The sequence below is a fragment of the Mobula birostris genome, chromosome 11 (assembly GCF_030028105.1).
Source record: "Mobula birostris isolate sMobBir1 chromosome 11, sMobBir1.hap1, whole genome shotgun sequence".
Taxonomy (NCBI): domain Eukaryota; kingdom Metazoa; phylum Chordata; class Chondrichthyes; order Myliobatiformes; family Myliobatidae; genus Mobula; species Mobula birostris.
Window position 1 is genome coordinate 106,254,132 of NC_092380.1, and position 27,960 is coordinate 106,282,091.

At 42.3% G+C, this 27,960-nt stretch overlaps 1 protein-coding gene across 1 annotated transcript in view; it reads right to left on the minus strand.

Moving 5' to 3' along the window:
• depdc7a (DEP domain containing 7, paralog a) overlaps positions 1-27,960 on the minus strand; it is a 66,345-nt gene that overhangs the window by 19,183 nt on the left and 19,202 nt on the right. Inside the window, exons 3-5 of the mRNA XM_072272799.1 lie at positions 27,765-27,883; positions 26,105-26,285; positions 22,623-22,840 (exon numbers count right to left, since the gene is read on the minus strand). Coding sequence (XP_072128900.1) covers positions 22,623-22,840; positions 26,105-26,285; positions 27,765-27,883 — 518 coding nt within the window. The remainder of the gene's footprint in view (positions 1-22,622; positions 22,841-26,104; positions 26,286-27,764; positions 27,884-27,960) is intronic.

The following is a 27,960-nucleotide window of genomic DNA, read 5'->3' on the forward strand; positions in this document are numbered from 1 at the left end:
TAAGGGAGGAAGTGTAAGGGCATGTGTAGCACTTGTTCCGCTTACAAGGATAAGTGCCAGGAGGGAGATCAGTGGGGAGGGAAGGGGGGGGGGGGAAATGAATGGACAAGGGAGTCATGTAGGGAGCGATCCCTGTGGAAAGCAGAGGGGGCGAGGGAGGGAAGAATGTGCTTAGTGGTGGGATCCCGTTGGAGGTGGCGGAAGTTACGGAGAATAATATGTTGGTCCCGGAGGCTGGTGGGGTGGTAGGTGAGGACCAGGGGAACCCTATTCCTAGTGGGGTGGCGGGAGGATGGAGTGAGAGCAGATGTACGTGAAATGGGGCAGATGCGTTTGAGAGCAGAGTTGATAGTGGAGGAAGGGAAGCCCCTTTCTATATTTAAAAAAAAAAAAAAAAAGGACATCTCCCTCGTCCTGGAATGAAAAGCCTCATCCTGAGAGCAGATGCGGCAGAGACGGAGGAATTGCGAGAAGGGGATGGCATTTTTGCAAGAAACAGGGTGAGAAGAGGAATAGTCCAGATAGCTATGAGAGTCAGTAGGCCAATAGGAGACATCAGTGGATAAGCGGTCTCCAGAGACAAAGATCTAGAAAGGAGAGGGAGGTGTCAGAAATGGACCAGGTAAACTTGAGGGCAGGGTGAAAGTTGGAGGCAAAGTTAATAAAGTCAACGAGCTCAGCATGCGTGCAGGAAGCAGCGCCAATGCAGTCGATGTAGCGAAAGAAAAGTGGGGGACAGATACCAGAATAGGCACGGAACATAGATTGTTCCACAAAGCCAGCAAAAAGGCAGGCATAGCTAGGACCCATACGAGTGCCCATAGTTACACCTTTAGTTTGGAGGAAGTGGGAGGAGCCAAAGGAGAAATTATTAAGAGTAAGGACTAATTCCGCTAGACGGAGCAGAGTAGTGGTACAGGGGAACTGATTAGGTCTGGAATCCAAAAAGCAGAGAGCTTGGACACCTTCCTGATGGGGGGTGGAAGTATATAGGGACTGGACATCCGTGGTGAAAATAAAGCGATGGGGGCCAGGGAACTTAAAAATCATCAAAAAGTTTAAGAGCGTGAGAAGTGTCACGAACATAGGTAGGAAGGGATTGAACAAGGGGGGATAAAACCGTGTCGAGGTATACGAGTTCAGTGGGGCAGGAGCAAGCTGAGACAATAGGTCTGCCGGGACAGGCAGGTTTGTGGATCTTGGGTAGGAGGTAGAAATGGGAAGTGCAAGGTGTGGGAACTACAAGGTTGGTAGCAGTGGATGGGAGATCCCCTGAGCGGATAAAGTCGGTGATGGTGTGGGAGACAATGGCCTGGTGCTCCTTAGTGGGGTCATGATCGAGGGGTAAATAAGAGGAGGTATCCACGAGTTGTCGCTGTGCCTTGGCAAGGTAGAGGTCAGTAACTGTTGACTCCATAGATCTTGCTGAAGGGTCTCAGCCTGAGACATCAACTGTACTCATTTCCATCAATGCTGCCTGGCCTACTGAGTTCCTCCAGCATTTTGTGTGTTGCCACAGATTGTGGAATCAGTTCAGTGTTGAGGTGAGTGAAGTTATCCTCACTGGTCAGGAGCCTGATGGTTGAAGGGTAATAATTGTTCCTGAACCTGGTGGTGAGACCCAAGACTTTTACTCCATTCCCAATGGCAGCAAGAAGACAGCATGGCCTGGATGGTGGGGGTCTTTGATGCAGGTCCCTCAAAACATCAGCCGAATAAAATTTTGAAGTACAACCCAAAGATATTGGATGCTAGTAAAGCTCAACTAGTCACAGTTTTGACCAATCCCCAAATAACCATGAGATGCCATATTAGTGATTAGTGATAATTTTTCAAAACTCGTTAGATTCTGGACTAGTTCCTGAGGATTGGAGGGTGGCTAATGTAACCTCACTTTTTAAAAAAGGAGGGAGAGAGAAACCAGGGAATTATAGACCGGTTAGCCTAACATCGGTGGTGGGGAAACTGCTAGAGTCAGTTATCAAAGATGTGATAACAGCACATTTGGAAAGCGGTGAAATTGGACAAAGTCAGCATGGATTTGTGAAAGGAAAATCATGTCTGACGAATCTCAATTTTTTGAAGATGTAACTAGTAGTGTGGATAGGGGAGAACCAGTGGATGTGGTATATTTGGATTTTCAAAAGGCTTTTGACAAGGTCGCACACAAGAGATTAGTGTGCAAACTTAAAGCACACAGTATTGGGGGTAAGGTATTGATGTGGATAGAGAATTGGTTGGCAGACAGGAAGCAAAGAGTGGAAACAAATGGGACCTTTTCAGAATGGCAGGCAGTGACTAGTGGGGTACTGCAAGGCTCAGTGCTGGGACCCCAGTTGTTTACAATATGTATTAGTGACTTGGATGAGGGAATTAAATGCAGCATCTCCAAGTTTGCGGATGACACGAAGCTGGGCAGCAGTGTTAGCTATGAGGAGGATGCTAAGAGGATGCAGGGTGATTCATGGCAGATGCAATTTAATGTGGATAAATGTGAGGTTATCCACTTAGGTGGCAAAAACAGGAAAAAAGATTATCTGAATGATGGCCAATTAGGAAAAGGGGAGGTGCAACAAGACCTGAGTGTCACTGTACACCAGTCATTGAAAGTAGGCATGCAGGTACAGCAGGTGGTGAAAAAGGCAAATGGTATGCTGGCATTCATAGCAAGAGGATTCGAGTACAGGAGCAGGGAGGTACTACTGCAGTTGTACAAGGCCTTAGTGAGACCACACCTGGAGTATTGTGTGCAGTTTTGGTCCCCTAATCTGAGGAAAGACATCCTTGCCATAGAAGGAGTACAAAGAAGGTTCACCAGATTGATTCCTGGGATGGCAGGACTTTCATATGAAGACAGACTGGATGAACTAGGCTTATACTCTCTGGAATTTAGAAGATTGAGGGGGGATCTCATTGAAACATATAAAATTCTAAAGGGATTGGACAGGCTAGATGCAGGAAGATTGTTCCCGATGTTGGGGAAGTCCAGAATGAGGGGTCACAGTTTAAGGATAAAGGGGGAAGCCTTTTAGGACCGAGATGAGGAAAAACTTCTTCACACAGAGTGGTGAATTTGTGGAATTCTCTGCCACAGGAAACCGTTGAGGCCAGTTCATTGGCTATATTTAAGAGGGAGTTAGATATGGCCCTTGTGGCTAAAGGGATCAGGGGGTTTGGAGGGAAGGCTGGTACAGGGTTCTGAGTTGGATGATCAGCCATGATCATACTGAATGGCAGTGCAGGCTCAAAGGGCCAAATGGCCTACACCTATTTTCTACGTTTCCATTCAGAGGAACAAGGCTTTGCTCTGAATAAACTACAAATAATCCCCAATCATCTTTGAGTCACATTTTAAACCAATTGCTGCCTTCAGAAACTAAGTTTTAAAGACTGCACTTTGGGCATTCACAAGCAATTCCTTAATTGTTAACTTTTGGTGTTTAGAACCCTACTCTAGCATAGAATTGTTTCCATAGATCAAGAACCAGGAACTTCAAATCATGCATTTTAAAACAGACAGTACCCAACATTTTTCCTTGAGCTTTTAATATTAAAAGCTGTTTTTTTAAAACATGCAGTTATTAAACAAGTTATTTTTTGTGTAATTAGCTTTCTACTAGAGCAGCCATACGGTTAACAAAACCAATTTAGGCCATTTACATCAAGGATCAACCCAATTTGCCATATACACTTACATGTATTAGCAGTTTACCGATGTGGCATGTTGATCAACTATCCTCAAGTTAAAACACAACACCCCAAGATATAGGAGCAGAATTAGGCTATTTGGCCCTTTGAATCTGTTCCACCATTTCATCATGGCTGATCCATTTTCCTTCTCAGCCCCATTCTCCTGGTTTCTCTCTGTATCCCTTCATGCCCTGACCAATCAAGAATCTAAGTCTCTGCCTTAAGTATAGAAACTTGATCTCCACAGCTGCCTGCACCAACAAATTCCACAGATTCGCCACTCTTTGGCTAGAGAAATTCCTCATTTCTGTTCTAAAAAGATGCATGCCACTATTCTGATGCTGTATCCTCTGGTCCTAGACTCTCCCACCATAGGGAACATCCTCTCCATATCCACGTGTCCCTTCAATATACGATAGGTTTCAATAAGGTCATCCCTCATTCTTCAGAATTCCACTGAATACAGGCCCAGAGCCAGCAAATACTCCATATGACAAGCCATTTAATCCTGGAATCATTTGTGAACCTCCTTTGAATCCTCTCCAGTTTCAGCACATCCTTTTCAGAATAAGGGGCCCAAGCCTGCTCATAGTACTCCAAGTGAGGCCTCAAGTGTTTTATAAAGTCTCAACATTACATTCTTGACTTTGTATTCTAGTCCTCTGAAGTTAATGCTAACATTGCATTTGCCTTCCTCTAAAATGTTTCATCACTGACAAAAGAGCATCTAATCCTTAAACCATTTAAATAAAACATATTGCATTCAAACAAGAGTGAACAAAATACTACTGACAGTGGCTTCATTAGAACGAGAAAGACAACATTTCATTATTGGCCAACTTGGCTCCAGAACTGATCATCTTGGTTTCAGCTATACAGTATGTAAATACTTTCATGTCAAAAGGGAGATTAAAAAGAGCAAGAAGAGTTTCTTTTAGTTTGGGACAATTACAGCCATTGAAAAGAAACTTAAATAAAGATCAGATTGTGTTCTAGAGATGAACTGAGAAAGGAAAAAAACCTATTACCATGCTGAAGGGGTGAAACTTGAACTGATGCAAAAGATCTTCTGTTCATAAGACATTCAAGCAGTTCTTAAATATAATCACTAATAGAGACCAGAAGTACCAAGTTACACACTAACACCAAGTTTGCAGATGACACGAAGTTGGGCGGCAGTGTTAGCTGTGAGGAGGATGCTAAGAGGATGCAGAGTGACTTGGATAGGTTGGGTGAGTGGGCAAATTCATGGCAGGTGCAATTTAATGTGGATAAATGTGAAGTTATCCACTTTGGTGGCAAAAATAGGAAAACAGATTATCTGAATGGTGGCCGATTAAGAAAAGGGGAGGTGCAATGAGACCTGGGTGTCATTATACACCAGTCATTGAAAGTGGACATGCAGGTACAGCAGGCGGTGAAAAAGGCGAATGGTATGCTGGCATTTATAGCGAGAGGATTCGAGTACAGGAGCAGGGAGGTACTACTGCAGTTGTACAAGGCCTTGGTGAGACCACACCTGGAGTATTGTGTGCAGTTTTGGTCCCCTAATCTGAGGAAAGACATCCTTGCCATAGAGGGAGTACAAAGAAGGTTCACCAGATTGATTCCTGGGATGGCAGGACTTTCATATGAAGAAAGACTGGATGAACTGGGCTTGTACTCGTTGGAATTTAGAAGATTGAGGGGGGATCTGATTGAAACGTATAAAATCCTAAAGGGATTGGACAGGCCAGATGCAGGAAGATTGTTCCCGATGTTGGGGAAGTCCAGAACGAGGGGTCACAGTTTGAGGATAAAGGGGAAGCCTTTTAGGACTGAGATTAGGAAAAACTTCTTCACACAGAGAGTGGTGAATCTGTGGAATTCTCTGCCACAGGAAACAGTTGAGGCCAGTTCATTGGCTATATTTAAGAGGGAGTTAGATATGGCCCTTGTGGCTACGGGGGTCAGGGAGTATAGAGGGAAGGCTGAGGTGGGGTTCTGAGTTGGATGATCAGCCATGATCATCATAAATGGTGGTGCAGGCTCGAAGGGCCAAATGGCCTACTCCTGCACCTATTTTCTATGTTTCTATCACAAATGACACTTTGGGAAAAAACACAATGTGGACCAGGAAAGTTCAGCTATTCTTTAAATACTGCTTTAATATCATTGGTAAACAGACAGATTTGATTTAAAATTGTTCAGTTATAGAATCATAGAATGCTACACAGGTTCTTTGGCCAACTAGTCCATGCTCAATCATTAATCTCCCTAGTCCCAATGATCCACACTTGGACCATCGCCCTCCATACCCTTCCCATCCATCCATGTACCCATTCAAGCTTCTCTTAAATATTTCACCACTTCTGCTGGCAGCTTGTTCCACACTCCCACCCTTTGAGTGAAGTTCCCTCTTAAATATTTCACCCTTGACCTATGACCTCTAGTTCTAGTCTCACCCAGCCCCAGTGGGAAAAAAAGCCTGCTTGCATTCATCCCATCCATAATCCCTCAATTTTGCATATGTTCATCAAATCTCCCCTCAGTCTCTTACACTCCAGGGAATAAGTGATAACCTATTCAACCTTATAATTCAGGTACTGAAGTCCCAGCAACATGCAGGTAAATGTTCTCTGGATTTGTTCAACTTTATTGATATCTTTCTTGTAGGTAGGGAACCAAAACTGCCAATAATACTTCAAATTTAGCCTTACCAATATCCCATAGAGTCTCAGCATAATATCCCAACCCCTGTACTCAATATTCTGACTGAGAGAAAAGTCAATGTTTATTGCATTTGTGTGTCAGATTGGTTAATCTAGATTACATGTTCAAATCTCCAGCATACAAGTATCACCAGCTGGACAAAGTTAAAGGATGATAATTGGAGGCAAATTAAAGAGGTATATAATGTGGCAGAAATATAGAAATCTTGAAAGGAGGACTTAAAAATATTCCTCAAAAAATAGAATACCATTTCCAGAATATGCACAATAATCTAGTTGTCAATATTGGAGGCATGATTAGCTGATGACAAAAAAAAAATGAATGAGAAGCTTTGCAAGTGAGGAAGGTTCACATAGATCAGCTGGTAAACTGCTCAAAATAAAGGCAAGTAGAATTAAATCTTGATCATGAGGGGGAGTGGTGAGGTGGGAAGGAGATAGAAGGGTATCAAATTATCAACAGTGTGAGGACAAACCATTAGAACTTGCAGTGAACAGTAGGACACTGAGGAGTGTGGTAGAAGAGGGATCTGGGAATACAGATCCACAATTCCTCAAGTTGAGTCACCATAGATTGGGATGTAAAGAGCACTTTTGGCACACTGGCCTTTACAATCAGAGTACAAGTACAAGAGCTGGGACATCATGCTGAAGTTGTGCAAGATCCCGGCCAAATTTGAGTGTGTATTTTTCTGGTCACCTTACAGGAAAGGTGTCAATAAGATTGAAAGGGAGGGGTATGGACGGCCATGGTCCAAGTGTGGATCGATGCACTAGGCAGAATAATAGTTAGCACGAACTAGATAGGCTGAAGGGCCCACCATGGAACTTTGTCCTCAATTTCAACAAACTGTTTAACCAGAGACCATAAAACAAGTGCAGAATTAGGTCATCCAGCTCATCAAGTCTATTCTGCTATTTTTAATTTTATTTAGTGATACAGTGCAGTGTAGGCTCTTCCAGCCCTTTGAGCCACACCACCCTAGCAGCCCCCGACAAACCCGATTAGCCCAAACCTAATCACAGGACAATTTACAATGGGCAATTAACCTACCCAGTACAGTTTGGACTGTGGAGGAAATCAGAGGACCCAGAGAAGACCCATGCATTTCATGGGAGGGAGATACAGAGACTCCTTACAGAAGGGCACCAGAATTTAAATCCAAACTCCAGAACACCCTGAGCTGTAATAGCGTCACACCAACCACTACATTACCATGGTCAACTCCGATCTCCTGACTCTCTCCATAACCTTTGACACCCTTACTAATCAACTCATCAGCCTCTGCTTTAAATATACCCAAGGGCATGGCCTCCACAACAAATTCCACAGATTTACCATTCACTGGCTAAAGAAACTCCTAATCTCTGTTCTAAGGGGATGGCCCACTATTCTTAGAGTGGACGTGGGGAGGATGCTTCCTTCAGTGGGGAAGTCTGAGCATTTCAATATTCCAGGTTGCACCTCTTTTCTCAACTCCAGTGGAAATAGACCCAGAGCCATCAAATACCCATGTTAATCCTTTCATTCCAAGGATCATTCTTGGAAACCTCCTCTGGAGCCCCTCTAATGCCAGCACATCCTTTCTTAGATATGGATCTTAAATATGCTCAGAATACTCAGTGCAGTCTGACTAATGCCTTATAAAGCCTCAGCATTACGTCCTTTAACCAGGGGGATGAATAGAACAGTACGATTCAATAAAATCAATAATCAAAGCATTAGTTCTTATTGGAACAAGAAACAAGGCATAAATTAAATTCACAAATCAAATTGCAGCAAATCCAGTTAAGAGTCAGAACACCACAGCACAGAAACATGCCCTTCAGCCCTTCTAGTCCATGCCAAACCATTAATCTGCCTAATCCCATTGGCCTGCATCCAGACAATAACCCTCCAGTCCATGAACTGCACCTATCTGACTTTCTCTTAAATGTTGAAATCTAATCTGCATGCACTACTTGCACTGGCAGCTTGTTCCACTCTCACCACCCTGAGTGGAACATTCCACCTTTAACCCATGACCTCTAGTTGTAGTCTCACTCATCCTTAGTGGAAAAGCCTGCCTGCAAAGTCATAATCTACAAACGTTTGTAGTAACCTTTCAGGTCTCCAAGTATTGCCAACATCCTTATACAAACAAGGTGACAAATTTATGTCATCAAAATATGCAGGACATTAAATCATTAATGTCCTTTACAAGATTCCCTTTTCCCAGTTACCAGTTTAACACATACATCTCCTGATCTACACCATTCTAGCCAACTTCCAAATGCCCTCTGATGTGTTTGAACAAAATGTTAAGGAGTTTACTTAGCAAATAAGAGTGGGGAAATAAATACTGGTCTTATCTAATGATACCAAACTTAAAAGAACATTAACAAAAATGTCAAGCCTGTTACAATGAGGACAAACCCAAATCTTTAACAGAGTAAAATCTACTTCAATGTTTTAACAATGTTGAGTGAGATTTTGATAATGGAAAAGCAGGTAAATACTGCGATTTCTAAAGGCTGAATGAGACTGGGGAGTCAAGATTATCAATTATAGTGCAAAGACATTAAAAGCGGTTGAAGATATCCTAATGGCTGGATAAAATATTTAAGAATATCAAATAACACACAAAGTTGCTGGTGAACGCAGCAGGCCAGGCAGCATCTCTAGGAAGAGGTATAGTCGACGTTTCGGGCTGAGACCCTTCATCAGGACTAACTGAAGGAAGAGTTAGTGAGAGATTTGAAAGTGGGAGGGGGAAGATCCAAAATGATAGGAGAAGACAGGAGGGGGAGGGATGGAGCCAAGAGCTGGACAGATGATTGGCAAAAGGGGATACGAGAAGATCATGGGACAGGAGGCCCAGGGAGAAGGAAAAGGGGGAGGGAGGGGAAAACCCAGAGGATGGGCAAGGGGTATAGTCAGAGGGACAGAGGGAGAAAAAGGAGAGAGGGAGAAAGAATGTGCCCAGTTTCAAATCTCTTACTAGCTCTACCTTCAGTTAGTCCTGATGAAGGGTCTCAGCCTGAAACATCGAGTGTACCTCTTCCTATAGATGCTGCCCGGCCTGCTGCATTCACCAGCAACTTTGATGTGTGTTGCTTGAATTTCCAGCATCTGCAGAATTCCTCGTGCCTAAGAATATCAAATCTTGGGGGTGACTGTTTTACGAACAGAATGTATTATTGAACAAAAAAGTACCAGGGCATTCTCCAAATATAATGCTTCTCCCTGTGGTCAAGGTATAGTGTTGAATCATTCCAATTCAGCACAGACAAATCATATGTAAAACAGTAAAGTGGATCCTACTTTGGACATTGTCAGGGTTCCCAACTTTGTGCATGGACCCCTACCATTAACCAAGGGGTCCTTGGACCCCAGGTTGGGAACTCCTGCTCTAAATGCTCCAATTTTATACCACATTGAGTTTATTTTGGAATATTGCATGCAGTTCTGGTCACCTACATACAGGAAAGATATCAATAAGATTAAAAACAGTTTCTGCAAATGCTAGAAATCCAAAGCAACCCTCACAAAATGCTGGGACAGCTCAGGTCAGAGAGCATGAATGGAGAGGAATAAAGAGTCACCATTTCAGCCAAGACCTTTCAGGACTGGTGAGAGTCTAGAATGAGCTGCCAGTGGAAGCGGTGGATGCAGGTTCAGCTGCAACATTTGAGAGGTTTGGATAAGTAAATGGATGGGAGGGATATGATGGGCAATGGTAAGGACTAGGCAGAACAGTTCAGCACAGACTAAATGGGCTGAAGGGCCTGACTTTATGCTAGAGTGCTCTATGACTTTCAGCCCAAGATGCTGATCACTATAGTTATATGACCCATTTTCGATATTCACACCTGCCATTCTTTGATCTTGTACCAAAATAATCACTCAGTACAAACTAAAATGTTCCTTTTTCTGGAAGTTGCATTGACAAACATCTCATGCCAAATCTCTATAGCCTCAGCATAAACAAAAGATTCTGCAGATGCTGGAAATCCTGAGCCATACAATGCTGGAGGCACTCAAGCCAGGTAGCTTCTATGGAGTGAAATAAATAGTTGAGACCAAACTCAGAAGAAACCGCTCATTCTATCTGGATAGCCTCCAGCCTGATGGCATAATTTCCACCCTCCTCCTGTCTCTTTCCATTCCCCATTCTGAGAACCCTCACCCACCCATCACCTCCCTCTGGTTCCCTTCTTCCCTTTCTTCCACTGTCCACTATCCTGTCTTATCAGGTCCTTTCTCCAGTGTTCCTCTCATCAACCTATCCCCTCCCAACTTCAACCCCTTCTCCTACCTTCCCCTCCCTGGTCTCACCTATTATCTGCCGGCTTCTAGTAATCCCCTTTCCTTTCCCAGTCCTGATGAGTCACAACCCAAAGCACTGACTGTTTATTCCTCTCCACAGACGCTGCCTGACCTGCTGAGTTCCTGCCACAGTTTACTGCTGTTCTATAGCCCAAGACTTGGTTCAGGCAAGTTCAGCAGTTCAGATATGGAAGACATGGGTAGCATAGCAGTGAGCACTACACTTAGTACTGGCTGCAAGATCGGGGTTCAATTCCCACTGCCGTCTTCAAGGAGTTTGTACATTCTCATGACTGCGGGGTTTCCTCCAACATTCCAAAGTTAGGGTTAATGAGCTGTGGGCTTGCTATGTTGGCTTTGGATATGGGGCAACACCTGCAAGCTGTCCAACACAACCCTTACTGATTTGATGTGACAAATTGGTGCATTTCACTGTTATGATGCACGTGACAAATACAGCTAATCTTTATCCGATCTCTCCATCCATTCCACAGTTCATTGTTTACTCTTACAGGCAGAGCAAGACTGATCACCTTTAAAGTCTTGTCAATCACAATTTATCTTTCCAAATACCAAAATATCACTTTCAGATTATTGGGATAAATTAACCTCATTCCCCTTGTGAATTTTGTTCACTAAACAACTCACTTCATATTCCTTTGTAAGTGATTAATTTTTTTCTCCCACCCCCATTACCAACTCCATGCAGCAACAGTACATTGATTTAATCACAAGATAGGCTGAAGGTAAGGGGAGGAGTGAAAAAAGGAAAAAACAGTTAATAAAAATTTAAAAATTCAGCTCAAATCTTAGAAGTAATGACATTTTGAAAGGGTTGAGGATGCTGTCACTTAGAGTTCAGCATAAATTATCAAAGCATGTACATGTCACCATATACCACAGGGATTCATCTTCTTGCAGGCATTTGCAGTAGATACAAAGAAATACAATGGAGTCATTGAAAACTACACAAAGACAAGCCAATGTTCCAAAGGCAAACTGCAAACACAAATCAAATACTGATGAATAAATAAAGGTGGTCAGTTGTAGAGTCTTGAAAGTTGTTATAAAGCAAGTCTCTAAGTGTGGAATCAGTTCAGTGTCAAGGTGAGTGAAGTTACTCATGCTGGTTCAGGAGTCTGACAATCAAAGGGTACTAACTGACCAGAACTGGGTGAGCCAGAGGTTTAAATATACAAACATCTCCCTAGTAAGTGGGTAGATAGTGGAACTCTCTGCTACAAGGAACTGTGGCAAAGCAATGATGCATGAAGGTGAAGCCAGACAAACAAGGGAAAATTGCATTGAGAACATTTTATGCATTTAGCAAAAAAATGTGGGACATTAATAGATTAAACAGCACCAGTGTAAATCACAAACCTTAAGGTTGTTATAGCCTGGGTTGGTAAGCTCCCACTACCTATTAAATACTCCCAATGGCATGCTCCTTAAATAGCCTCTGACACCAAGTCCAACTCCTGGCCTTCACCTGTGGCTCAGCTACCAAGACTGGCGGAACCTTGTCTACCAAGGGGCAAAGGTGGGTTACCAGCACCTCAAAACCAGTCACTTCAGGCAGATGGAGCTCGTCAGCCATGTTTGGCAACTCATCTGGAAGGAAAACTGATCTCAAACCTCTGCTGCCCTGCAGCTATAACCATCTCATGGGGAGTGATTCAGGAGTAAACCCCACAGAGCTGGAATCCTCAAGGCCGTCAATGCTGACTGGCAACTCCTGTGACACCACTGGTGCCAAACTATCGGCCTCTGCTTTCCCTTTGGATTCATCAGTGGTGGGGGTGGGGCTGCTGCATTGGCAACAGCTTGCTCTCCATATTGTACTACACTGACTTGTGCATCACGTGGACAGCTGCGATGGCTGACCCTGACCAACAGACAGCCTCAAGTCAAAACCAGATGCTCCAGTTCACCCTTAGTGAAACTAAATTACATGCCAACAATTTCTTATAGTACAAGGTTTGACATAAAAAATTGTTAATCAGTTACATAGTCACAGAACATTACAGCACAGAAGCAGGCCCTTCAGAGCACCTAATCCATGCTGAACTATTAATCTGCCTCGTCCCATCAGCCTGCACCTAGACTACAACTTTCCATGTACTGTACCTACCCAAAATTCTCTTAAATGTTGAAATCAAACTCCACTTCTGCTGGCAGCTTGTTCCACACTCAGTGAAGTTCTCCCTCATGTTCCCCTTAAACATTTCTCCTTTCACCCTTAACCCATGACCTCCAGTTCTGGATTCAAACCTCAAAAAGTTTGCTTACATCTACCCTATCTATACCCTTCAATTTTGTATATCGCTATCAAATCTCCACTCATTCTCCTACTCTTCACAGAATAAAGTCCAAACCTATTCAATATTTCCCTGTAACTCAGGTCCTCAAGTCTAGAAATCTATACATCTACAGTACATCAAGCCCACATCTATAATGAAGAGCCATAACATCACATGCCAAGTGTGCCTACATCTATCTCACAACTATGTCAAACATTCGTGACATTGAAATGCAAATACAAGATGTCAAATTCCAGGATAAATGTGAGCTAATTATATTTAATGTTGGCCTATACAGTTGTTTCCCTGTTGCAAGAGAACAAAGGGAGAACAAGTAACAGTCAGGGCACTGATAGTGATTTGGACTGTTAGGAACCAGTTCACCCAGTATGCCAGAAGCAGAGTGAGGAGAACTGCTCTCCACAACTCCTCTGGCCTTTTCATTCAACTTCCTCTAACTTACTGAGACTTGGTAATAACTCAGCTGTGGGCGAACAACAGCAGTCCCAAAGGGGCACAAAAGGATTTATTATCCAGACCCTGCAGTTCGCCCAGTGTTTGGTTTAGATAGAATCTCATACATAGAACAACCTCAGAGACGCAGTGGAAGCGACCAACGCACCAGGGCAGGCAGCAGCATTTCCAACATACTTCCTCAGTTGCACAAATGCCTCCACAGCAGACAATGAAATGATTCAAATTGTTTTCAACTGCATTTTTCAGATTTCCAACCCGCAGGCCAACAGTGCACAATTCTGGGATAACTCAGGGTGCTGAGTGGCTTAAAGTCAAACTAGGTGTTGTTTCTTCTGTACAAATGGTTGACAATTTTTCAGGGTATTATACAAGAGATAAGAAATATGCACAGTAGATCAGTGTAGGAGGGTGTGGCTTGTGTCAGCTATTGATCACATTTAAAAACTGCTGCTGCTCTTTCCTATTGGTTAGTTTCCCTGGTTAGATTTTGTGTGCAAGACAGGAGTTGGGGGTTTGTTGTTATTGTCACTACCCCACCCCCCATGGGAAAAGACAAACCTCAGTTGTAATCAGCATACATACTTAGATAATAAAAGAACCTTTGGTTGGCTTACATGCCATGACACACATTTCCTGTTCTGGGAACTTTGGTGGGGTGGGGAGGGGTACAAGAGTAATGAGGTGGAAGGTATGCTCCTCCCACTCTCTTAGCTAAATATCTGTTTGTTGATTTGTAGTTTTGCAGTTTGTTTAACTTGGGGTGAGGACTTAAATATTTGGTCAATTTTCTTTTTACTGTTTGTAAATAATGTATGAGATCATGAAAAGGCAATGTAACTTCATTGGACATGTGATTAGGAAAGAGGAGTTAGAATGCATGGTAATTATGGGAAAGACTGAAGGGAAGAAAGCAAGTGGAAGTCAAAGACAAATGGAGACAGCAGACAGAACTGGAAATGAATAGATCCACTTGACCCGAAACAGGAATGTGTGGGCCATGGCAGTCAAAGCTCAAACTGGGCATGGCACCCGATTATGATGACGACGACGACTGTTTGTAAATAAATTAGTATGCTTATTCGTAGTCAGTTTTCTGTCTCAGTCACCAAACCTGTGAACCTGCTTCTACATTACACTTGATCACAAGGATTTTGCTTCAAACATTCTAATCCAATTACTTTGTGTATTATAATCACCATTATAATGTAGCAAAAGCATCAGCTAATTTATAGACAGCTCCCACATCCAAAGAGCATGAAAGATTATGAGAAGACAGGAGATGGGGTTGAGAGGGATAATAAATCTGTCATGATGGAATGGTGGAGCAGACTTGATGGGCCGAATGGCCTAATTTTGCTATGTCTTTTTGACATCAAAACAACTGGTGACAGGAATTGACGTGCAAAGAGAAAAACATGAAAATCTAAAAAAAAAAACAGAAAATGCACATAATACTCTGGAGGTCAGACATGTGCAGAGACTGACTAGAGTACAGATGAAATATTATCAACCTGAAATTGTAACCATTTCCCTCCACAGACACATCCTGAGCTTTTGGCCATCATGGTGAATGAAATGATATTGGTTTATGAGTATCAACTGATATGGAGAAAAGGCAGGAGAAAAGGGTTGAGAAATAAGTTAGATATGACTGAAAGGCAGAGCAGAGTGATGGAGTGAATGGCCTAATTCTGCTCCTATGCCTTATGGTCACATCACATCTGCTTCCTAAAAATCTACTCACAGAAGAGGTTTTGACTGAATGTCTCACACTTGAGGTACATGTCGCCTGGAATGGAGCTTGAACCTACAACTTGCAGACTCCCAAACTAGAACCTCAATATTTCCCTCAAGGAATGAAGGAAAAGGTTGAATCAGGAGCCTTAATTCTGAGGATAAAGTATTTATTTTCTTTTAAGCTGTTAGACCCAGGGCAGCCATGTGAACTAGTGTGAACAGAGGGGCTGATCTGAGCCACACCAACAAAAGATTATGAAAAGCCCACAACTGATTTAAAAATGATAGAATTAGGTGTAAACAAAAGGAAAATTACTGAGAATTAAGGGAATTAGATTCCCAAGGTGAAGAACAATGAAATAATTTAAAACTGAACTCTGCATCCCATTTATTCTCAACCAATACTGTCTACTACCTAACATATTACTCAGTTCCTCTGAAATGACAATTCAGCCCATCAAATCTATGAGCAATTCATTCCCTCACTCATTTTCAGATTCAACATTCAAGATTGTTTATGGTCATTCAGTAAATGAGTGCTAGTGAGAGCAAAAAGACTCTAGATCTAGATTGTAATAAAGACCAAATTGTAATTAATGCAATAAATAACATGACTGAAGTCTCCTGCAATTATGAAGACCATCTGGATGCTTGTTTTGTATAGAGCTGATGATGCTGTAAACTCTGAGTGCATCCGTGGTGCTAACACTGAGGTGGTTGGGGGGGGGGGGGGGGGGGAGAGTGACAAGAGCTTTCCCCCCCCAGTAACCCAATCGCTCCACATCAGAAGTATGGCAATCAGAAGTGTGGCAATCGTCAACACTTCTAGATCCACGTCGGCGCTAGGAGCCATTTACAGCAGCGCCTTAACCCATTAACCAGTCATAGATGCTGCCTGCCATTTTTCAGTTAATCTAGGTTTCTTCCATCTGCAGAATATCATGTTGATATGACAATAAGCGTTTAAATATCATCATAGTCCATCATTGACCTTCCTGCAACTCAATGCAGCATTGCAATTTTGCTTTAACACTCTGGTGACCCAGTAAGCGTGAAACCAGTCAACTCAAACTAGAAATTCTTGCTCAGCTGGATGCTGGTCTTCCACATATTGCACATCTCAAATGACAGATTTTTTTTCAAAATGCATTCTTCAAACCAAAAGTACAAGCTAGTAATATTGCACAAGATCATAACACAAGAGCAGAATCAGGCCATTCATCCCATCAAGTCTGTTCCATCACCGCTGATTTATTAGTCCATTCTCCTGCCTTCTTCCCATAACCTTTGACACCTTGACTATGCAAGAATGTATCAACCTCTGCTTTAAATATACCCAGTGACTGTCTCCACAGCTGTCTGTGGCAATGAATTCCACAAATTTGCCACCCTCTGGCTAAAGAAATTCCTCACTACTGAACTAAAAGGAGATCCTTATATTCTGAGACTGCCCTTTAATCTTAAATGCAGCATCGATTTATAGCCTTATGTTTTACACTAAAGCAGAACTTAAAATTGAGGCAGTTCATTGAAGCATACCTTATTATTCATAGTCTGGAACTCTGAAGAGGAACAAAATGCCTCTATGATTAGCTTCACATCTATCCCCTTTCCTAGGCAGTCCCTTGCCATCAAGGACTACTTACAGTACTTCCAGTTTACTGGGCCTTCAGTGGCTAACGAGATAGTGTAGGAAGCACAATCTCCTCCACAGATGGGCCAGGATTTCTGCCCCAAACTGTAACTGCACTTCAGTTACAGGGTGTACACTGGGAACTGGAGACCACTGCAGGCGAACTGGACCATTTTCACATGGGATCATTACCACCACCACCCCCTCTCCTCCCCCACCCCCCATGAGCTCCCAGACAGCTGGAATAAGAATGCTCAACAGGCCATATTGAGCAATGTGGGAGATTTACTCATGGCCCCGCAATTAATTAATCCATTAACACTCAAATGACATTGGTACAGGTAAACAAGTGGGTCATACTAGGTAGAACATGAACAGTTCTGAAAGGTATACAGTTGATTGCACAAAGCCCTCAGTCAAGCAGAGGCATTGCAGAATGTGGAGATGCAGTTAGGTGACTATTACATAAATACACTCATTAAACATATTGTGACAAATAAATGGGGAGCTTGAAAGGGCAGCACAATACTGTAACATGGTAGTGTAACAGTTGCATAACACTTTAGTAAAAGGGATTATCAATTCAGGTTCAATTCCTGCTCCAGCCTGTAAAGAGTTTGTACATTTTCCCTGTGGCCACATGGGTTTCCACCAGATCTCTCCAACATTCCAAAGACATACAGATTAGGATTAGTATGTTATGGGCATGCTACGTTGGCACCAGAAGTGTGCCAATCAATACTTGCAGGCTGTCCCTAGCATATCCTCAAACTGTGTTGGTTATTGACACAAAGAACACATTTCAGTATGTTTCAATGTAAAGCCATCTATTCCATCATCTAAATCATTGATATACAGCACAAAAAACAGCTGCCCCAGCTAAGCAGAAAAGGATCCTTTTATTCCCACTCATTACCTCCTACCAATCAGCCAATGTTCTAACCATCCCAGTAGCTTTCCTGTAATACCACCAGCTCTTAAGGTAAGCAGCCTCATGCGTGGCACCTTGTCAAAGACCTTTTGAAAATCCAAATCTACAACATCCACTGCATCCCCTATATCTATCCTACTTGTAATCTCAAATTCCAACAGGTTCATCAGGTAAGATTTCCCCTTAAGGAAACCATGCAGACTCTGTCCCATCTTGTCCTACATCACCAAGTACTCCATAACGTCATTCTTAACAACTGATTCCAAGATCTTACCAACCACTAAGGTCAGGCCAACTGGCCTATAATTTCCTTTTTTACTGCCTTTTTTTCTTAAAAAAAAAGTCACATCTGCAATTTTCTAGTCCTCTAGAACCATGCCAGAGTCCAATGATCTTGAAAGATCATTACTAATGCCTCGACAATTTCTACCGCTACCCCTTTCAGAACCCTAGGGTGCAGTTCATCTCGTCCAGGTGACTCGCACATCTTTAGGTCTTTCAGCTTTTTGAGCACTTTCTCCCTTGTAACAGTAACTGCACTCACTTCTCTTCCCTCGCACCCTTCAACATCTGGCACCCTGCTAGTGTCTTCCGCAGTGGGAACTGATGCAATCTCCTTGCCACATTAGTTTTCGGGCATCATTTTCAAGCGGTCCAAAATCCACTCTCATCTCTTTCTATATACTTGAAAATGCTTTTTCTATTCACTTTGCTTTCATATTTTATCTTTTAGTTGCTCTGTAGGGTTTTAAAAGCTTCCTAATCCTCCACCTTCCCGTAAATTTTTGCTCTGTTCTATACCCTCTTGTTTTTACATTAGCTTTTACTTCCCTTGCCAGCTACAGTTATACTCTCGCCATTTGTGTATTTTTGTTTTTGGGATATCTATCCTGCACCTTCCTCATTTTCCCCAGAAACTCAAGCCAGTTCTGCTCTGCCAGCATCTCCTACCAATTTACTTTGGCCATCTCCTCTCATACTACTAATTTCCTGTACTCCACTGAAATACTGTTATGTCAGACTTTCTCCCTATCAAATTTCAAGTTGAACTCAAATCATATTGGAATCACTGTCCAAGGGTTTCTTATCTTAAACTCCCTAATCACCTCTGGTTCATTACACAACACCCAATCCGGCATAGCTGATCCCCTAGTAGGCTCAACGACAAACTGCTCTAAAAATCCATTCTATAGACATTTAACGACTTCACTCTTGGGATCCATTACCAACCATATTTTTCCAACAGACCTACATGTTGAGAACATCTAGGACTATCATAACATTGCCCTTTTGACACACCTTTTCTATTTCCCATTGTAATCTGTAGTCCATATCCCAGATACTGTTTGGGGGCCTGTATACAATTGCCATCAGGGACCTTTTACCTTTGCAGTTTCTTAACTCAATCCACAAGGATTCAACATCTCCTGAACCCATGTCACACCTTTCTAATGATTTGATGCCATTCTTTACCAGCAAAGCCACATCACCCCCCCGCCTGCCTTCCTCTCCCTCCAATATAATGTGTAACCTTGGACATTCAGCTCCCAACTACAACCATCCTTCATTCACAATTCAGTGATGGACACAACATCATACCCGATCTGAAAAGTGCAACAAGATCATCCACCTTGTTTCTTGTACTCTGTGCATGAGACATAACACATTGCAGATTTATTGATCATCACAAAACACCTCTGATGCCTTCCATTCCCTTCCCCTTTTCCCAGCAATGATTCCCCTCTCCCTGCCCCTTCCCACTCTCAGCCCACAATAAAGCAGTATCAGGATCAGATTTATCACTCATATGTTGTGTATTTCAGGTGGCAGCAGTACAGTGCAATACATAAAATTACTACAGTACTGTGCAGAAGTCTTAGGCTAGCTGTACACATGTGCCTTAGACATTGTACTGTTGTATTTTGAGACATTATAGCCACTTGCAATGTGCTACATCTACCTTGTGCCATGTATGATTCTTGGTAATGTGTTTGTACCTTGACCCCAGAGGAACTCTTTTGTTTGTCTGTATTCATGCATGGTTGAATAATAATTAAACAAAATGAGATCTGGATGGTGGCAGGGAGTTCAGCAGTCTCATCTTGGGGTAGCAGTTTTCCCCATCCTAACTGTTCCAGCTGCTACCATCCGGGAAACAGTACCGCAGCATAAAACCAGAACCAACAGGCTCCGGGACAGCTTCTTCCACCAGGCCATCAGACTGATTAATTCATGCTGACAACTGTATTTCTGTTACATTGACTGTCTTGTTGTACATACTATTTACTGCAAATTACTATAAATTGCATATTTAGACAAAGATTTTTATTCATGTACACGAAGGATACAAGGAATAAAGTCAATTCAATTCCTTGTCCTAAAGCTATGGCCCCTCTTGCCTGATTGTCGAGGGTCAAAGATTGTGGGACCTCTTGGGAGAGAGAGGTGGGATCGACAAACCTTGCTGTTATATATCAACATTGCCCAGTTCATGGAATCTTCCCATGAAAATACAGAAGACTCAACCCTTTAACTCTTCCCTTGCCAGCATTCAGGGACCCAGGCACATTAAGTGAAGCTGAGTTTCTCTTTTACTTGTAATCTGGTCCACTGCATTGGGTGATCACAATGTGGTTTCCTTGGATCAGACAAAACCACAGATTGTGTCCAACCAAGAAGCAGTACTTCAGTCAGCAAGGGTGACCCTGACATGTTTGGGGATTTGATTCAATTACCTCCAGAATTCATGCACAAATTGCAGAATTCCTTGAGAATTCAAAAGCCTCAGGTTGCCAAATGGTGGCTGAAGTGTCCACAGGTCTATTTTTAAGAGTATAGTCTTAAATCTGAGAAGCTCAAAAGCACTTTCCAATCAGAGGTATTTCTGATGAAGGATCACAGTCCCAAATCATTGAATGTTTCCCTTTCCACAGATGCTGCCCGGCCTGCTGAGTATTTCCACCATTTGTTGTATCAATTTTCAGCATCTACAGTTGCTTTAATTTTCACATTTTATTTTATAGCATGGAATAGGCCCTTCAAGCAATGCTGCTCAGCTACACGATTCAACAATTTGGAAGTGAAGACTAGAATGTGTTTCTGGGATGGTGGTAGAGGCAGATACATTATGGACTTGAGATGTTTAGACAGGTACACGAACGTGAGGAAAATGGAGCAGCATGAACATTGTGTAGCCATAAAGGATTAGTTTAGTTGGCCATTGAGTAATTTATTTGGTTCAGAACACCGAGCCAAAGGGCATGTTCCTGGACAATACTGTTCCATGTTCCAAGTAAAATTAAAATATTAAAAAATCTTAACAGCACATTTACACACAAACTCCCAGAAACATCAAAAAAGTGACCAGGTCATCGACTGTAATGTTATGGATTAGGCCAGATGCACAAGAGCAGAACATTACAGCAGTGAAAGCCCTTCCACCCATGTGCCAACCTTTTAACCCACTTCAAGGTCAATCTAACACTTCTCTTCCACATAGCCTATAACCCTCCATTTTACTTTCACCCACACGTATATCCAAGTTGACATGATCCTTATATCTGCCTCTACCACCACCCCGGCAGCATATTTCACATACCCACCAGCCACCACTCAAACAATAAATAACTTGCCTCTGACATCCCCCTCTACTTTCCTCCAATCACCTTAAAATTAACACTCCCCCCCATATTAGCCATTTAACAAGAGATTAAAGACATTAGCTTTGTCACATGTACATTGAAATGTACAGTCAAATGTGTCATTTGCTTCTGTAATGCTCAGTTATATTGGCTCGTATATGTCTAGGGGAAATCCCACCCAGCACCTGCCTCAACGCTTCCCACGGAGTCGGTTGCCGCCGGAATCAATCCCAAACATCAATCATCAGCCAGTACACTTTACCAAGTACACTTTATAGATATTACTAAGTCTATGACATTAATATAAATTCGATACAGAAAAGGAAGTAATGAAAAAAGGCACCAAGACTTATCAAAGTCCAAGTTCTTCACGCACAACTGTTGGAGCTCAATCAATTCCTGATGACCGCCCGGATCCTGTCGACTCACGGCTCAGGACCACCCGGAGTGATCGACCGGAGCCTTTCTGCACACCCCCCCCCCGTCCTCCCCGTCTCTCCTCCGACTCCCCCCAAAAACCCCCGCACGTCCACCGTCCTCCCCGTCTCCCCTCCAACTCCCCATCAAAAACCCGTCCACAGTCATATAAGACAGTATTATCATCCGAAAACGAAATGATACATGACCACCCATTGGCTAATAGCTCCCTGCTATCTGTATTAACCCAAGCAAATGTCTAGCTGGAGACTTTCTCAGCATTTAACATAACAAAGAAGCATTCCCAAGTATAACATAACAGAAGCTATTTTAAATTTAACATACAAAAAAGACCCCGTACACTTCAAATCAGCAAAAATTGTGCAAGGGGGCAGCCCTCCAGTACCACCACTGGAGTATCCAGAGGAAACCCATGCAATCCAAGGGAGAGCAAATAAACTTCTCAATGGTGGGAATTGAACCCTGATCTTGCAGCCAGTTCTGTAAAGTACCGCACCCTGGGGAAAAGTCACTGGCTGTTCACTGTGATTGCACATTGGCAAAAGGCTACATGAAACACGATGCAGAAACACCTTTTAACTTCACAATAACTTTCAAAGGATCATCCTCCTGAACACAGACCATTTGTGTAACTACAGTAAAAGAGTTCACTGTTTCAATATTAAATTACTTCCAAGCTCCTAGCACCTGCAGACAGTTATAAATGGAGCCTATTTTAAAAGCATTGGAATGTCAGTAATTAAAGTTATACATACCAATAAGTTCTGTCACTCCTGTGTGGATGTCAAAGAGATCACTGGTAAGGAGAGGTTCTTTGGTCTGGCTGTAATATTTAGCAATGGCATCAAAAAGCACCATTTTACACTTGTCTATGTCACAGGATGGTTCTGGAAAGTTCCTACTGATTTCCACCACTGTGGTATCAGGGAAATACTCCAGTAAACAAATTGTAGCTGACAGCCACTCATCATCCCTGGTGGAAGGAATAAAGTATAAAGATTAGATAGTCTTTGGAAAAAGTGTCAGCTTTAGTCAATTTAAAACTTTGGACCAGAAGCAATATTACTTTTTCTTCAAGGTTATGTAAGATGAGACTGTATAATTATCCTGCTTGCATTTTAAATGCCTACTTGCACATGTAACTATTTAGTATGTTTCCTAGTAGTCACAGTATACATATATGCAATTGTTCAGTTTGTCACCTGGTTGTTACAGCTCTCTTTCTGGAAGCTTCTTGTCACATTATTCAAATAGGGGTTGCCTGGTTAACTCATATTTACAAGTTTGAAGGCAAGGTTTTTTAGCTATGGAGTACAAAGGCAGAACATGACACCCCCATTTTTTTTTTTATTCTGTTCTTTCTTAACTACGACTTTTGTAGCTCTGCTTTTCCAATTTTGCTCTATCGCAAAATGATCGCGAAGCAGTAAGCTTCATCCCTCTGGACTTCCAAAAGAACTGCAAATTGAACTTCAGAATTCAATATGTGGATGTGTACAGACAAGTGAAACTAGCCCCTCACTAAAGACTCTAGCAAATTCCTTCAGATATACCATGAGAGAGCACTAGAATTTTCACAGCCTGGTATAGAGGTAATAATGCACAGAATTAGATAAAGCTACAGAGGGTTGTAGATTCAGCTAGCTCCATTGTGGGCACTAGCCTCCCCACCAAGGACATCTTCAAAAGGTGATGACTTAAGGCAGTACCCATCATTAAGGGCCCCCACCACCCAGGACACACCATCTTAAAACTACTCAAAAGTGTGCCTTCAAGCTCCTGTACCTCCTCTGCAATGAGTGCATGTTTTAGGAACTGCTTCCCCTCTGCCATCAGATTTCTGAATAGTCCATGAACATTACCTCACTAGTTTACTTTTTGCACTACTTACATTTCTTATCACACATGTATTGCTCTGTACTGCTGCTACAAAACAATTTCCTGATATTTGTTTCCATAGGAAAAGGAACTGGTTTCTCACTAAACATCCCAGCAATTTGGAAGGACAGTGGGCACACAGGAGCTTCGATATAGTCTAACACCACCTCCTGGGTACAACCTCCATGTCATGGGACCAGACTCTTGGACTGGTTTCAGCTTATGGACTGCAGCTTACCAGCAAAAGCAACTAGAGATGGGGGTAATAAATCCTGGCCCTGGTACCAACATCAATACCCAAAAGCCGATAGTTAAATTTACTCTTGCCATGAGCAAAACACACTTAGAATCCCATCCTCTATTGTAAAGTGAGATCTTGGTGTGGTTGATTACACAAAAGTTTAAAGATTTAAAAATTTAGATATTCCAGAAATGAGGAATATTGCTGAAAACCTAGCCTACTGCTATAGGATTACCTAACCTCTGGTTTATTCCCTCCCTCCTATAATACACAAAATTCCCAGCACAAAAAAATAAAATCTGGTACTAAGCATCATAAACTCCTCCCACGCAAAGCTTCTCCATAGCTTTCCTCCATTCACTCTTACCTCACTCTAAAATACATGTTTACTGAATGTCAATACTACTCCCTCTGGTAAGAAGGCCCATGTATTAACCATACCAGGTAATGTAATACCAAATCTCTTGTTGGATTTTGAGTGACAGTTTAAAGTCACAAGCTTTAGTCTACCATTGAACAACATTTTATAAGGCCATCTTCACCTTCTTTCAGAAAGCCCAAATGCCTGGTCTTTTCTGATAGTAATAAATGTAATTTTTAGCACAATCCCATTCAATTTTCCTTTTATACATTTAATGCTTCCAAATTCTTTACATGAGGCCCCTGGCAAGGGACCAAGATCAAAATGGATAAAAGCAGGTGGGCAATTCAGAAAAGTGTCCATACTTCTGGAACTTAGAAATCAGTGTTCTAGAGGTGAGAATTCCACTAGGAGACAATCCAAGGGGTACAAGTATGGAAGATTGAAATAGAAGACAAGCTTGGAATTTTTAACAGCCAAGATTAAATTAAAATATTTAACTCTCAGCAACTGCTGGTGGAGAGCGACCACATGTCCCAGGAAGAATGGGATGTATTACACCAGTAATATTTACAAAATGCTGGAGGAACTCAGCAGGCCAGGCAGCATCCTTGGAAAGGAATTGAGAGTTGGCATTTTGGGCTCTTCATCAAGACTACTTTAGTGACTCCTTAAAAATAAAACATTCATTGTTTTGTGGGTAAATTTAGGAGCGGTACAGAATTACTGTTGTTTTGGTATCACATTTCATCCATTTTGGCTTAACTGAAATAGAAGAGACATTTCTTTGATTATCTGAGGCAGATACTGGATTAAATTACATAGCATAGCAGTTAGCTCAGCTGTAAGATTGAGGTTAAATTCCTGCCACTGTCTGTAAGGCGTTTGTATGCTCTTCTTGTGATCACATGGGTTTCCTCTAGGTGCCCTGGTTTCCTCCCACATACCAAAGACACATGGGTTAGGGTTAGTGAGCTATGGACATGCTCTGTTGGCAGCATAGTAGCAATACTTGTGTGTTGTTCAGCACAATCCTTGCTGATTTCATTTGACACAAATGACATTTCACTGTATGCTTCGATGCATGTGAACAAGCAAATAGGTTTACATTTTTACAGGACAATCCAACAATGCTCCAAATTCCATTCCTTCTAGCACATTTATTGTCCTTAGAACAACCAGACTGATCTTTGCAAACACCAGTGGAAACTGGTATGGAAACACCAATGCCCTTAAAAAAAAAAAAAAAAAAAAAAAAAAAAAAACATACAAAAGTAGTGGAAATGGCCCACAACCACACCCCCCTCCCCCCACCAGGACATGCTCTTTTCTTGCTGCAGTGATCAGGAAGGAGGTACAGAAGCCTCAGGACTCACCACCAGGTTCAGGAAGTTCATACTCAACCATCAGGCTCTTGAACCAAGGGAGATAACTTCACTCGCTCCATCAATGCAATGTTCCCACAACTAATGGACTCATTACAAAGGACCCTTTATCACATGTTCTCTATATTTCTTATTTATTGTTTCTTTTTGTACTTGCTCAGTTTGCACTCTGGTTGAATGCCCAAGTAAGGTGGTCTTTCATCAATTCTATTATAGTTATTATTCTGCAGATTTATTGAGTATGCCAACAAGAAAATGAATCTCAAGGCTGTCTATGGTGACACATGCACTTTGATAATGAATTTACTTTGAACTTGGAAAACAGCACAGCTTTAGGGTTATGCAGAGAATGCAACAATTATAAACACCTACTGAGAATCACTGAAAGCCTTGAGGATTTCCCGATCCAGTAAGCCACTGGTAACCACACTGCTGCTTGAATTCTCTGATTTTGTCCGGTGCTCTTTTCTGTCCAGAAGTGAATCCAAGACTGGAAGCTCAATAAGTTGCAGGAGACGCAACATTGTTTGTTCCTGCCATATCTCATTGACTACTGCAATAAGGGAATTAGAAGAGTTTATGGCAGCCATCTCAGAAACGTTACTCAATCAACAATAGCTTGAAAACCAGCCCTACCTTCTACTTAGAAAAGCTTTGCAATTATCTTCAGGTATAGAAATGGTAAACTGTGGATTTTTGTGACTATTTTTAAAGAAACGATGACATTGTAGCCATCAAGGAACCCCAACATCCAGGCCATGCTCTCTTCTCACTGCTGTCATCAGGCAGGAGGTGCCGGAGCCTTAGGTCCCACACTAAGTTCAGGAACAGCATCACCCTACAACCATCAGGCTCCTAAACTGGCATTATATTTAAAGCAGAGGTTGATAAGTTCTTAATTTGTCAGTGTCAAAGGTTACAGAGAGATAACAGGAGGAAGGGGTTGAGAGGGGGTAATAAATCAGCCAAGATGGAACGGTGGAGCAGACTTGAAGGGCCAAATGGCTGGTTCTACTTTTGTCTCATGGTCATGTGCTGGATCAACTTCCTTATCTGCTGTCAACTCTAGTCCTGTTCCCCAGAAGTTCATTGTTAACTAGGACAGAGGGTTAAGTTTGATTTGGACTTGTACGATGTTATAGCTGGGCAGCACAGAAGTGAATGATATTATACTGCCAGCAACCCAGGTGCAATTCCTGCTGCTGCCTGTAGGTAGTTTATATGTTGTTCCCATGACTACTTGGATTTCCACATGGTGCTCTGGTTTTCTCACACAATTTAAAGACCTACGGGTTAATTAGTCTCCTGGATGTGATTGGCTCATTGGGCCAGGGTCTGTTACTGTGCTGCATCTCTGTCGTCAGACAAAGGATAAGCTCCAAGGACCAGCCAGGAAATTACAGGCTGGTGAGCCCGATATCAGTAGTGGGCAAGTTACTGGAAGGCATTACATATCTAGTCCCTTAAACATATTTGGAAAGACGGACTGACTGGGGATAGTCAATAAGGATTTGTGTGTGGTAGGTCATGGCTAACCAATCTTCTAGAGTTTTGATAAAGCTACCAGGAAAGTTGATAAAGGCAAAGGCAGTGGATGTTGTCTACATGGACTTCAGCAAGGCATTTGACAAGGTTCCGCATGGGAGGTTGGTTAAGCGTCAGTTGCTGGGATTCATCGGTGGGTAGTAAATTGGACTAGACTTTTCGCTTCACAGAAGAAGCCAGGGAGTATTAATAGATAGTTGCATCTCTGACTGGTGACCTGTGATTAGTGGCATGCCACAAGGATTGGTGCTGGGTCCAGTTTTGTTTTGTTTTGTCATCTATATCAATGATCTGGATGATAATGTGGTAAAACTGGATCAGCACATTTGCTGATGACTAAGATTAGGAGTGTAGTAGACATGAGGAAGACCAAAGCTTACAGCAAGGTCTGGACCAGCTGGAAAAATAGGCTGTTGGTCAACACCAACAAGTCTACTTACTATCGAGTCTAAAATGCTGCTGTTATTCAACACCAAGAGGCACTTACCTGTTGGAGGCAGACGTGAAGTTTCAATACGAGAATTCACCGGTTTTAAACTCAAATTATCAAGCAGTTCTACTATTGAGTGGTCAGAGCTTGTATCTGATGCGGGAAAGTTAACTGGCCTACAAACAAAATTTTAATTTGTTAAAATTGTTAGCCCAGCACCAGAAACTAGCATAATCCCATTGCATTCACATTT